The sequence below is a fragment of the Chelonoidis abingdonii genome, chromosome 4 (genome assembly GCF_003597395.2).
Source record: "Chelonoidis abingdonii isolate Lonesome George chromosome 4, CheloAbing_2.0, whole genome shotgun sequence".
Lineage (NCBI taxonomy): Eukaryota > Metazoa > Chordata > Testudines > Testudinidae > Chelonoidis > Chelonoidis abingdonii.
Window position 1 is genome coordinate 49,215,124 of NC_133772.1, and position 14,199 is coordinate 49,229,322.

The 14,199-nt window shown below is 38.5% G+C and overlaps 1 protein-coding gene and 1 long non-coding RNA gene across 3 annotated transcripts in view; one reads left to right on the forward strand and one right to left on the reverse strand.

The window, feature by feature from the left end:
- LOC142046752 (uncharacterized) overlaps positions 1–14,199 on the forward strand; it is a 257,988-nt gene that overhangs the window by 59,777 nt on the left and 184,012 nt on the right. The gene's annotated exons all lie outside the window — the stretch shown is intronic.
- Positions 1–14,199, reverse strand: part of PDE3B (phosphodiesterase 3B) — a 288,726-nt gene that overhangs the window by 39,173 nt on the left and 235,354 nt on the right. For both annotated transcript variants that reach the window (XM_075065146.1, XM_075065145.1), the window contains exons 6-10: positions 12,972–13,182; positions 12,373–12,449; positions 8,698–8,849; positions 8,183–8,320; positions 6,345–6,456 (exon numbers count right to left, since the gene is read on the reverse strand). In XM_075065146.1, coding sequence (XP_074921247.1) covers positions 6,345–6,456; positions 8,183–8,320; positions 8,698–8,849; positions 12,373–12,449; positions 12,972–13,182 — 690 coding nt within the window. The remainder of the gene's footprint in view (positions 1–6,344; positions 6,457–8,182; positions 8,321–8,697; positions 8,850–12,372; positions 12,450–12,971; positions 13,183–14,199) is intronic.

The window sequence follows — 14,199 nt, forward strand, 5'->3', positions numbered from 1 at the left end:
GGGAAGAGGATAACTTACTGGCATAGGTTTGCCACAATAGTGACAGGCCTTGAAGCTGGCAGAACATGGCGTGAGTCCGATACCAGACCCAGTACCCAAATGAGCTTCACTAAGAAGTAAGCTAAACTTACTTTAGTCACTAACTGTGTACCAAATACACTACTCTAGACTTAACTAACACAACAACAACTAATATATATACACACACACACACACACACACACACACACGAAGAGAAGGAAGACTTGCAAATGCAAAGATCACAGATCCAACAACCATCACCAGTGATAGGAAGGAACTGAGAGGTGTTAGGGGGGCAGCATGGCCCTCTAAACCTGAGTTCACTGGTGCAAGGCACCAGAGGGCACTCATGCTGCCCCGATGGGTACTGCCGATGGAAAAATCTTCAACAATTATGCACAAGGCGTGCATGTATCAACAGTGGAATGGACATGTGCAATCACTTAAAGAAGAACAAAAACTTGCACCTCAGAATTATCTTGTTTTGCATGTGTGTGTAAAATTTGTGGTTTTAGAATTATAGTTTTCTATTAAAAATGTCATCTCCTCTGTTGTGTGAAACACGCATACAATAGGATAAACTGATTGACTACACATGAGGAACAGTGAAATGAACTATAAAACTAATGTGAACTGTGTTTTGTGTTTTAATTGCCCAGTGCTGGGACTAGAAATTTATTTATAAAGACAATAACAATACAAAAATAGCTACTAAATTACCTTTTGCTAAAATCAAATGATGCATTTATTATTGAGAGCTACCTATCTCAAACATATACACAAGTTCATTTGTTTTTAGGGATTATGGATCTTTTCATCTTAGCCTAATAAAAAGGATAACTATGGAAGAGAGATGTTTGCAGAATCAATATGCCATTGTTAGGTTCATAAAAATATGCTTCATTTCCTATTTATCAAGAGACAGAAGAAAATCCCTTCCTTCCCCAGCCCCCCAAAAAAGCTTACTTACACTTTACCGTAACCATTGTTCTTTGAGATGTTCCATGCATGTGGATCCCATTCATGGTGTGCATATGCCTTCTGCACAGATGTTCAGAAGTTTTTATCAGCAGCCTTTATGCCCTCACGCTCCATTTCCAAGGGCATAAAGGGCTGCGTAACCCTGCCCACCTCTCAGTTCTTTCTAACCACCCTTTGGCAGAGAGTTGGAACAACATGGTGTCCTTCCTTAGTACAGTGTATTGTTACTGTCAAATTTTCATTTAATTTTATCCACTGTATTTTATAGTGTAGAAGTCCCTTCATAGCCTGTCAGCAAACAACACCACCACATTTTTTTTTTTATAAGTTTTAGTTTTAGTTAGGCTTTAGGCTTTTTGTGGTACCAAGTCTAGTCTTTATGCCTGAACCTTAAACACTTGGCTTTAAGCCATATCTATCATGTAGAGTGGTAATTGCCCTCAAGGATGGACATGACAAATGTCTATATTATTTAGGGGAGAGTCACAGCTAAGTGCACAATCTGTAGAGTATTTAAAAAGTGCACTCAAAAATCCAGAGAATCAAGATTAAAAAACTCTTTCTCACAAAGAAATCCATGAGAGTTGCATCAGACTCAGATGTGATCTGAGGTGTGTGAAGCTGCAGACCAATAGTGCATTTTATTTATTCACTGACCCGCTGCAGATGCCATTGGTTGCTTTGTCAAAGAGCCAAACTTCTAGTGCCTAACAAGAAGGGAATTGATTCCTGGCTCCAAAGGCTCAAAGGCTTATTCATTTAATAAAAACCCTAAATCTCAGATTACAAAACCACTAGAGCAGTCAGACACCCTGGCTGCCTGTGGGAGTAAGGAGTATACTGCCAAACCATCCTCTTGGCAATAGTCCCTATCTCCAGAACCGCACAAGAAATCGGAGGTACAGGTACCGAGGAACTCACCTAAAGCAAGTCAGAACCATGTGCAACTTCAGCTTTTTCTAGTACCCGAGTTCGTCAACACAGTCAAAGGATTTTTCAGTACTGTTCTGCATAGTGTTGCAGTCAAAGCGGCATTATAGATTGGCACCAGCAAAACACCTGGCACTAATGTGAACAGAGTCTGACTCTTTGGCACCAGCTCAAAAAGCATCAAAGAGCATGGCGCGGACTCAAACAGTACAGAGGTAGATGGTTATGGGCAAAAGGAAATCAGATATCCGCTACCTACACTCAGTACAGGGATCATCTGCTAGTAACTCCTTACAGGCACAGCTGATCCCAGAGTCTCCTTTACTGTACTTCTCTCCTATATTGGGCAAGTCAAAAATGTCCACCATAGCATGAAAACCCAATGCCTGTCATGAAGATTTCATCGAGACCTCACACTGAGGATCAGAGAAATTCTTCCACACCTCAGCAAGGTATAGCACCTCCAGATCCAGGTTCTTTTTCCTCCTCGCCATCAGAGGCCTCCAGTAGAGACTAGGCCCCAAAGTATCAACCATCTTCAGCAGCTCCATACAGTGAATGTAACAGTGAATGTAACAGAGGAGGTGCCTCTAGAATCACTGCATTTTGGGCTCTGCCACAAGAGCCATCTATCCTTCTTTGGGGTCCATCATCTTGGTTTAATATGCTTTACCCATATGTTTTTCAACACTGGCCATACTGGCCTCTTTGTCCTCAACACCAAGTCATCATTCGGCTTCACACCGAAGACCTGAATTTAAATTGCATCAGAGGTCTGTCCCTTCTCTCACAGAGCAGGCTGTTTCTGAGATTCAATAACTACTTTCTGCAGAGGGCGAAGGAGCAATGCAAACATTTCACCAGAGAAGTAGATTGCATCATGGAATGGGCCGCCCATAATCTGTGAGAACCTGCTTCAATAAAGAAAAGAAAACCCCACTGACCACAGATATTTATTTCAGAATTGTGGGTGACAACTAAGTCTTTTCTGAGCCCCTCTTCAAACAACTCCCCAACCCCGCCAACCTCATCATTAGAAGCAAGCTCCCCACAGACCAGGCCACACCAACTCTAAGCGGTACCAGACCCTGCCAGAACAACAGATGCAAAATCTGCAGACATACCTCCACTGCTGCAATGATAAATACCTCCTAGAAACACCTATCAAGATTCCTGGGTCCTACACATGCCTATCACAACATGTGGAATACCATATCTTGTGCATCATATGCCCCAACAATTCCTCTCTGGAAGAAACCAGATAATCACTATGCTCTCAAATGAACTCACACAGAAAAATGATAAAAGACAAAAATACCATATCATCCATGGCCAAACACTTTTCACAAAGTGATCACTCCATATCTGATTTTTCAATACTTGTTCTCAAAGCAAACGTACGTAACATCTTCAAATGGCAAGCCTGGTGACTTAAATTCATAATACTCCTAGACACTAAAAACAATGGATATAACAGGGATACTGGTTTCATGGCTCATTACAACAATCTGTAACATATGCACCTGCAAGCTAACCCTTAATGGTTCATGTCCAACCCCTTTTGCATAACAATCTAACCATTATTGCCTATTCCATCTCAAGTGACCCCTTATAAAATTTAACTCTTATGCTTAACTATCTGTCCCAACTTGTATTTAGCTCAGACACACTGATTTCTTTTCTCAGATCTAACGAAAAATGTTGTGTAGTTTGAAAGCTTGCACCTTCCACCAACAAAAGTTGATCCAGTAAAGATCAACTTTCCTACCTTGTCGCTCATATATCTTGGGACCAACATGATTACAACACGACAAGAAAATCCATCTCTGAGGGGCTTCTCATCTTCCCTGGATGAAGCTGTTGTCTCCTCCATTCCCATGGCTGCAAATGATTTTAAAGCTTTTACAGAGAATGGCAGAATGTCTTTGGAGTTGGTCCATTAGAAAACACACAAACTGTTTGATATTCTTCAATCAGTTTCATAAAACAGGATAGCTCATCTTATTAATGAAAGAACCTCTGAAGTCCTTTGTGGGTACTTTGGCATCTATCACAGTGACCTCAGAGAGGGCTGAACATAAATACTAAGTCCCCCCACAAAAGGAATTTGGGTATTTCTGTATGCACCTGGCACCAAAATCCTTAGTAGATACTGCGGTTAATGAAAAGACCAAACAGATAACAAAATCTATTTGAGCAGAAAAAGAGCCAAAAAAATAAGATTTATTTGACCAAAAGGTTATTCTTCCACTTGTCTTTGGGTCAGAATTGCAAATTATAAAGCTAGGCTGACCAAGTATAATTATATCTAGTGGTACAGAACAGCAGATTTCATGGACAAACTACCATCAGATATCAAAGAGGAATTTAAATTAATTTGTTTAGAGGGACAACCTTTCTGGCAGGTTTGGACTCAGCTGACATATGACCAAGACTGATGGTTACAGGTGTTACCATGAGGAGAGACTCATAGTTATATACTTTGGGTACCCATAAGGAGGTGCAAAGAACAGTGCAAGACTTACCATTTGATGGGAAAGAGCTGTTTAACTAAAAAATGGATGACACATTGTGCACTCCTTGAAGGACTCTCGAACTACACTTAGATTTTTGGGACTATATACCCCCAATTTTACAAGGAAGCATTATAAATGTCAACTTTCTTCTAGACAGAGATCTCAGCCAGTCACCTCTTCTTATTTTTATACCTCTTATGATTATTTTTACCACCAGATCAGATGAGAAAGAGGTCAAGGTATCAAAAGAGAAAGCCATTTCCATTGTCCTCTACCCAGCCATTTCAATCTCAGAAACAACAATTTAATGCTTCAGTTGAGGATACTGCTCTAGACTTTGTGGATTGATACCTTTCTTACCTTCCTTTTGGTTCCCATGTCTCTTTCTTCAAGGAGGCTTGGGCTGCAGTTACCTTAGACATGAGATCTTGCAGGTGATCCAAGAGGGGTATACCATCCAATTCCGTAAAATGTCTCCTCACACCCACCCACCCATTCCCCTTTTCAGGGACTACTCGCCTGGGAGGCCCATGCAGAAAGAAACAGAATCTGTACTACAGCTGAGCACAACAGAGCCCGTGCCTCTGGCTTCAAGGGAAAAGGATTTTATTTTCCTTATTCAGAAAAAGAAAGGGAGTTGGTGGCCTGTACCATAGCTCAGGTTTTTCAATGTTTATATTGTCCATGCCAAATTTCACATGGTGGCTCTCGCATCTATCATACCTTCTTCAAGACTGTTTCAGTACCCTCAGCTTGCAGGATACATACTTTCTGGTTGACACATCCATTGCACAGGAAGTTTCTTTGTTTCGTGATATCAAACAACCATGATTAGTTTAGAGTGTTTCTGTTGGCCTTTCAACCACATTTGGAATGTTCTCAAAATAACAGTCAGTGGTATCAGCTTATTTTAGTTAAAATTTATTATTATTATTATGGTGATTACTATTTTTGCCAACAGGCTATAGAGTAAATACTACAATATCAAATACAATGGATAAAACAAAATCAAAAGTTTACAGTAACAACAAACTAGCTATTCTAAGGAAGGACACTATGTTGTTTCACCTCTCTGCCAAGGAGTGGTTAGAAGGAACTGAATGGTGGGCAGTGTTGCTTTCCCTTTATGCCTTAGGAGAGGAGGGGGAGGGCATGAAGGTGCATGTTTGACCCCTAGTGGATACTGTTGATAAAACTTCTGAATGCACACTGCCAGTGGCATCCACATGCACACAGATTCAAAGAATAACATGACTTTGAAGTAAATGACACCTATAAACCAAAAGACCAGAAAACTTGTGCTAATATCTTTAAAACACATTAAATGACTGTTAATCAATTTTGAAATTCCAGCTGCTGTCACTACTTACTGATACCCCAGCCATGACGTGTAAATAGCACAGGAAAAAAAGTTTAATTGTCTTGAACAAAACACAGAATAGAGTAAAAGTTTAGATTGTATGGAGGAATGTTCCTTTTACCACAAAACAACAGCAGTGTTAATTAAGGGTTAGCATAATAAATAAGCATTTATATTCCTGACAGACCTGATCTAAACTCACTGAAGTCAATGAATAGACTCCTACTAACTCCAAAAGACTTTGGATCAGGCTCAATCTGAAAACTTCCTGAACTATTCATGCATATTTTACCAGATTATATTCAAACTAAATGTTAGCAGACTCAATTTGGGAGTCCACCATATCTTTTGCTGTAGGTCTATTTTTTATAAATTATGAGACAAGAGATTTATTAAAAACAATACAATTACCATACCTGTAACATTAAGATTAGACACTGTCTATCTGTAATATTATGGGTAAATAATAAGTAAACATACTTACATGTTTTGTTATAAAGGCATAAAAGTATATAGTGTAGTTGGACATTACTTACAGGGAATATCTCGGTAGCCATTTTCCAGTGCACAAAAGTAATTCAAGAATTCCTGTGTTGGAATTTTGAAAATTTCAAACAAGCCAGTGTCTTGGAACAAGGTGTATGTCACCTAAACACATATTAAAATTAACTTTGGTTTGAAAGTGTCAAAGTTTAATCATTTTAGCTTCATTCTACTTTAAGAATATTCTGCTATATTTTTTAATAAGTATACTGTTAAAATCGTTAAATTTTGTTGATGCTTCATTAAAAATGAGTCACTAGGCACTAATATGCTGTTAAGACAGTTTGTTGGAATTCTTTCCATCAAAACAGACACCTATCTTACCACTCTCTTGAAATCAAAAGGAAAAAAATATCTGCATCTCTCTTCACTGAAATGACCCCAATGCACCTTCTTACTTTCTTTTCCTATCTTTAATCTTTTATGCATGCTATGCTAGAAAAATTATACTGTTTTCTATTACTGAGGAGCAGAGTTACCAAACAGTCCCCATCCCAAAGCTTTAGACCAGTGGTGAGAACCTGCGGCCCGCAGGCCGAAGGTTGCTCATCAATGCTTTAGACAATCTTTCAAGCATAGACTTGATTAAGAGATCTGTCAAAATAGAATTCTCACGCTTCCTAGGAGAAAATAGATAAAGGTTCCTCTTGCAGCCTTCCTCCCCCCTATAAGCTGTTCCCTGAACCTCTCTTTTAGGAATGCAGTACATATACCTTTATAGAATTATATTCAACAGGTTCCACTGTCCTCATCCTAACCAAAGAAGCTATGCAAGAAATTCCCCCTGAGTTCTAGCTTCTCCAAGGGCACTCTTGTCTCTATACCTAGGTTGATACCAACTTCCTTTGTTAAGGAAACTGGGATGAAGGTAAATCAGAACCATGAGGACATTTTTGACGCATCAAAAGATCTGGACTGCCAATATCAGTCTAAAAGGAAAATATCTAAAAGTTATGACTCTCTCAGAGGTTTAGAACAGAGTGACAGTGCCATTACTGTGGCATTATTACATATTTTATTATTATTATTATTAATATTAATATGCTAGGTGCTATACAAATACAAGGTATAGCACAAGTCTCTAACTTAAAGAGCTTATCTTTGAAACAAATGCAAGGAAGATACAATAAATGGGAGGGAAAAGGGGAGAGGGGAGAAGTATAACTATGAAAAGATCACACGGTTCCACAGTTTAACCAATGCACAACTTGACAGTACTAAATCATCTGAAAGATTTTTTTCTTTTATAAATACATCAATAAGAGAATAAATAAAATCTGCTATCAGCTATCACCAACTGTCCTTCAGCCTAGCCATTAGTGGCTGGCAGACTTCCTGTAGACTTCACAGTAGAAGTGGAGTCTTGAAATAAGAGAAGTAGCCTTATTAATTAGGTCAGGGAGTGCATTCTATATAAGAGGCAGCATGGAAGAAAGAATAGTGTTGTTTATGGGAGAAATAGAAAAGGTTCCTAGAAAGATTGCCTCTCCCGTCTCAGCTTTGACTTCCAATGACAGCTACATTCTACCAAAAAACATGCAACAGTAGACAGGAGATGGAGCCCTTCACTGCAACACGAGTTAAGACTACAGAACTCACTCCCATATAAAATAAGAATTATCAATATCCTCACAGTATTTTGAATAAAATGCAAAAAACCCACAGTTTGATGTAAGTTTCCCACAAAATAAGCAATTCTTACAGTCTACACACATGTAAGGGTAGAAGAAAAGAAAATAAAATTGCTACTTTTCAAGCTATTCTTAATTTATACACAGACTGGCAAAACTGCACCTCAGTTGCGGCTCATACACCAAAAACAGCAACAAACCTGGCTAAGGATCCTTCCAGATTTGTCTCCCATTTTTCGCACTACATCAAAAATTTGGAAATTCCAATTGTTCATCTTCTCTATTAATGATTCATGATCTTCTGTTACAATCAGTTCTAATGAAGGATCCTGTTCCATCTGTATAAGAGAGAATGAACCATTTCCACAATGAGATTGAAAACCAAATTGTCACTTGTATTTAAGTAGACGTTAAAACGATAAAGTATTGTAGAACATTTTACATTCCACTGTGCTGCTGTAGTTATTCTGCACACTTATTTTATCCCATCAACCCTTTTTGCCTTGAAATGGTGTCACAATATTGTTGTATTCTTTGAAATTTTACTCTTAAACTTAGCCAGTATTTGGAATCCTGGATTCCAATGATGCACTGTTTTCCAAAGACTCTTATACAATAATGTAAAGTAAGGACCTCCTTAGCATATAATATTAAAACCCACAAAGAAATACATTTATACACAACATTACGGGTATTACTGCAATTATATGCTTACATCAGATTGCTGGTTATTCTGTGTTTGAGCCATTTGCTGATTGTCACTTTCTATCAACTTTTTTCTGCAGTCTCTGCTTTCTTTTCTTTCATCTTTCCATCCTTCTGTATGGTGGACTGACTCTTTTGAAATACCAGTGGTTCCATCTTTACCTTAAATATAACAAGTGCATAATTACTATCAACAACTTATTCATAAATCAATTCAGGAATTAAGATTTTTAATCAGTTGTTATTTGCTTCTATCCTTGGCCCACTAGAAGTTAGATTTATTGACCTTGTGACTTCTGCAAAGTCCATCTTTTCCTTTCTTTTCTCAAGCTATTAAGTAGAAAGTGCCCTGAAGATGGGGATGGTTACATTCATCAGCTTGTGTTTTAACTTAGAGGACAGCATGGATGTTTATAAGATGTATTTTAGATAGTCAATTTTAATATTTTATATAAATATTCCCCCAAATAAGTATTTGTCATTTAAGTATCAAATTGTATCCTTTACAATACAGCATTTATTGTTTTACAATTCCACATTCATTAAAATCTCAAACCAACCTTTCCATCCCCTTCTATGCATTAGACACATTGCAAAAGAGGGGATGGAGAATCATTGTACTGTACCTCATTGTGCTTATTGCATCATCCTGTTTATTGGATGTACATTTGTTTATTAAATGTGCGTAAATAAGTCTAATATTCCAGCATCAAACTTCTTAACTGTTACATTTCATCACTGTAGATACTTATATGTCCCCTTTGGTGAAATATGAGCAGCTAATTGCTTCACTTTTTGCACTTTCTTTTTGACCAAATTTAAGAGAGTTTAAATAAATGTGACACTAAATACTCCACAGACTTAGTGGAGAAGACTGGGTGATTATTTTAAAAAAGCAGTAATCTTAAAAGTATTAAAATATTACAAGTAGGTAATGCTCTCATCTCTAAAAGTAAATGAAAACAGATTACAGAATCAGAGATACGGTTCACTATTTAGGATGCTTTTGAGTGCTAGGTATTTTACTGTCAACAGAGGAAGATATGGTCCTAGTCTGAAAAAGTTCATGAATAACTCATTTTTTGTTTCATTTGCAGTTCAAAAAAATTGGCTCAATCTGAAATGAAACCAAAAAAATTGCTCTGGGGCCAGACAGACAGAAAGCACAGACACTCAGGCTTCCCCCGCAGCTCGGGGAGTTGAAATGGCAGAGAGGTGTGGTGCTCAGCCTCTCCAGCCTGGGTGCTTGGGGACAGGAGAAAGACTGAGTGACTAAAGCTCTTTTCTAAGTAGCACAGATGTATGTGCTGTGCATATTCCTATGTTTCTCAGTTCACTTCTGAATCCAACTCAAGATACTGGTCCTAAAGAAATATGAAAAGGATATCTTAGCGCTTGTCTTCACTACTGGGATAAGCTGACCTAAGTTATGCTACTTCAGCTATCTGAATGACATAGTTGGAGTAGACGGAGCTTAGGTTGACTTATGCGGTGTCTTCACTGCACTGCATTGACAGGAGACGCTCTCCAGTTGACTTACCTTACTCTTCGTGGAGAGGTGGAGTACCGGAGTCAACCGGAGAGTGCTCTGCAGTAGATTTAGCAGATCTTCACTAGACCTGCTAAATCGACACCCACTGCATCAATTGCAGCAGAGTGAATCTCCTCAGTAGTGAAGACAAGCCCTCAGACTCTCTCTCCATTCATGATCCATGAAGACAACTGGACTTATGAGAAACACGAATTATTGTAAAACATTTTATCACTAAGGCAAAGATGTATTGGAATGAGTTCTAGTCAAATTGATTTCAGAATTCAGTTGTGAAACCCATTTTTTATATAGTAGTCTACACAAAATAGAAATCAGGGAATGAATAATAGAAAGGGAAGAGGACAATGAAACAGATTTCTCTTGATATAAACATCTAAACCAGTATATCAAGAACAGAATGCACAAGTCCACTTCAAGTTTGCATTCACGTTATTCTTAAATTCTGTATCTAGGGCACTCAAGCAAAGAGAGTGGAAACCACTTTCAATTGGGGAAAAAGGTGGGAACAAATGAGCTGCCACTGGGGTACAGCTGATATAGCTGGCTCCTACGAATCCCCTCCCTCAGCTCCTCTTCAGGGGCAAAGGGTGTAGTGAAGTAGGAAGGGCAGGAAACAGGGAATGGACAGACAGCAATGTGATCTGGTATCCTCAACTGACATTTGGTCCCTTGAGAAGTACAGTAGCTGGTTAAAGTCCGCTAGCAGAAAAAAATTAAAAGTGTAGTCCATTTTCACAAAAATCAGGCCAGATCACTGGTACACTTTGGCTGCTTTGTGCCACTCCAGCAGTGCAAAGATGTAAATCTAGTTTAACTGGTGTGAAGGAGTCTGACCAGAAGGCTATAAAAGAGCAGTGGAAGGCAAATATATCAGCCTCAGGATGAGCAGGTCTCTGTTCCCTGGGTAGTCAAACAAAGGCTACTCCAGGCCAATCAAGTCACCTGCTGCCAATTAAACCAGTTAAGGTCATTAGGCTAATGCAGGCACCTGATTCCCGTTAACCAGCAAAGGGTCAGTTAAGGCTGGTAGGCTAATAAAGACAGCTGTAATTAACCAAAGTCCTATTCACACTGCTTAAAAGCTCTCCTTCCAGTCCCCTCAAGGATGTCCAGGTAAAAGGAGCTGGAGGAGAGGAAGTGCTGCTGAAGCCTGAGGTAAGAGTGAAGCTGGGAAAAAGGGATTATGGGGAAGTGGTCCAGGGAATCAAAGCAGCGTCAGCAGTGAATAGGAAGTTGGCCAACAGCTGCTACCATTAGGGTCCCTGGGCTGGAACCCACAGGAGAGGACAGGCCCTGGTCCCCTCCTTCCACCCATGTTCTACAGAGATCCCCATGAGAGGGCAAGCAGACTTTGGTCCAGGCAGGAGGCTGAACTGCGCCTACTGAGCTCTAAGGACCAACAGAGACTGTGGGTATTCCACCTTCCCACTTCCCATAATGGCCTGTGATGAAAGTAGCTCAATAAGCTGTGACTTTTGCTGCTAAACTAAGAAAGGAAGGTCACACTGAGGGCCTTAGTGAGCTTCTTAGGCCACTGAACCCACCAATACAGGCTTGGAGCTTTGTCACACTGGCCAATAATTCTTCAGATGGTCTCAATAGGCTCTTCATAATGAAAATTAGTTGTTTGTTTTCTATCTTGTTTTCATGGAAAGAATTGACAGGAGAGTTTCATAAGACAAAAATCTCTTTCCTGATGGAGAGAGTGTAGAAAAAGCTACACTGTAGAATTTTAACCTTTTATTCATAGAAATAGAATTAATACAATACAGTAACTGCTAGTCAGGAGGTAGGAAAGTTCAGTTTGTTGTGTGACATGTTAAAAGTTCAGAAAACCAGCTACAGAGCATTAAAAACTCCATTTGCTTGCAAAAATACGAAGCCAAAAGTAGATTAGAAAACATATCTTTAAACAGGATACACATAAGACTACGCCGTCTTCTATCCTGGCTCAAGAAATTTAAAGATAATAAACCAGATATATAGGGATCCATTAAAATGGTTAATAAAAAGATATACATATGAATTAGTTGGAAGTATAGGAAAAGTTTTAATATAGAATTTTAAAATTGCTTATTTATTGAAAAAGCACAGTGAAGCACTATCAAATACTTGCATATTTTGAGATCCTACCTGATATTCTGCCTTGATATTCTGGACTAGACTCTGACAGTGATGTTGAAACATGCTTGAGAAGCTGATGTCCACAGCTTACAGAATCAACAAGACAAGGAACAATATTAGCGTATTTCTCTTTTTTCCACATCTGATTGCTGTATAAATACTACAGTTACTATGCTATTACTCAGATACTTGCAGTCATATCACCTTGGTAAATCTCAAAGCAAGCAGGATTGGGCCTGGCCAGTACTTTAAGTAACCTTCACTGTGCTACCACAAGAAGTGCTGGTCATTTAAAAGGTGACTGAATCAGAATAGAATTAATTCCCAAACATGGAGTTTCCCTTCCCCTCCTAAAACATAAACATATAGTATAGCACTCCTAGTACAGAATGGTTGCCACATTCAATTACAGAGCAATGAAATATGTAAAGTGTATTTACAGCCCTTCCCAAAAATAGATGCTACATATACATAGGCATATAAGTTAGTATGAGAAGGTCACTTTCACAGATATATTGTTGCCTTATTTTTCATATAAAAGTATTGATAATTACAGCATATAACAATTTGCTTTTATACCTTTGAATACATCTGAGGGTTTACAGTACCTGTTACAAGTATAGCTTGTAGAAGCTTTAACTTGTTGCTGAAAATCTAGAGAATTAAATGTATATCCCGGAGGTTTATGTAAATTAACACTTGGCTTAGTAAGAAAATCAGCAGTATCAGGAAATTCTACAGGTGACCGACTGACAAGGGACCCACTGGACACAGACCCATGACTAGATGAACCAACAGGACTCAGGCTACAGGAAGTACCTGCAAAAACATACATGTAATTACTCACTGAGCATTTCTTTAGACTACATTAAAAAAACAATGTTTTTGAAAGATAAAAGAAAATTCTATAAGCTGAATAAGAATAAAGTGACAGGTGAAAAATACTATAGATGGATCAAACTATTAAACATGTATTAGACATCAAGAGTTATTCACTGTTTTGGTTTTATACACAAGCAATACAGGGTAGGCTGCACATCTGAGTAATTTGTTGGGTGCATGCTGTTCAGTGTTTAAGCTTCTCCATATAAAAACTGTATATCAGATTTTCAATGAGATCTCATATATGAAGTATGTGTAAAACCTAATTTTTTGTTTAGTAACTTGGTTTTAATGTATGTGGTTTTTAATACTTATGTTAGGAGGGGCTGTTAGCATTGATTATTAAGCTTCCCTTACACTTCCCTTTAAAAGACTCTGTTTTCAGTTGCTTGTGATTTTGCTAAACTGTAACTGTTTGTGCTAAAAATTTCTATGTTGGTTGTCTGCCTCAGGCTGAGTTTTTATGGAAAATTTCAGCTGGAAGAGTTCATCTTTTTCTGAGAATGATGCTAGAAAAAAATAAGTTGTTTGCAACATTAAAAAATTCTGGTCACCTTTACTTTAAAAACTCTAGTGTCTCCATGGTTTGGAGAAGAGACTTTAAATTTGGCAGGAGGGTGGCTTTGTGTCACAGATATGCCTTTCACTGTTCCTGTGAAAATTCACCAAAATTTGGCCAAGTTATAAGCCTTTGAAAAACTGCAGTTTCCATATGATCAGTAGATTTCTTAGATTTAGCAGCTAAAATCTCTGTATTCTTTGTGCTCTGAGCATGTTCAAGCCTCTCACAGCTCCTAGTATTGATCAGACTGTACATGCACCATTTGCAAAGTGTGACTGAGGCCAGGTCTACACTGCGACTTTAAATAGGTTTAATGGCCGATATACCGATTTAACGCTGTACCCGTTCACGCGACGTCGTCATTAATATCGAGTTAAACGGCTCCTTAAATC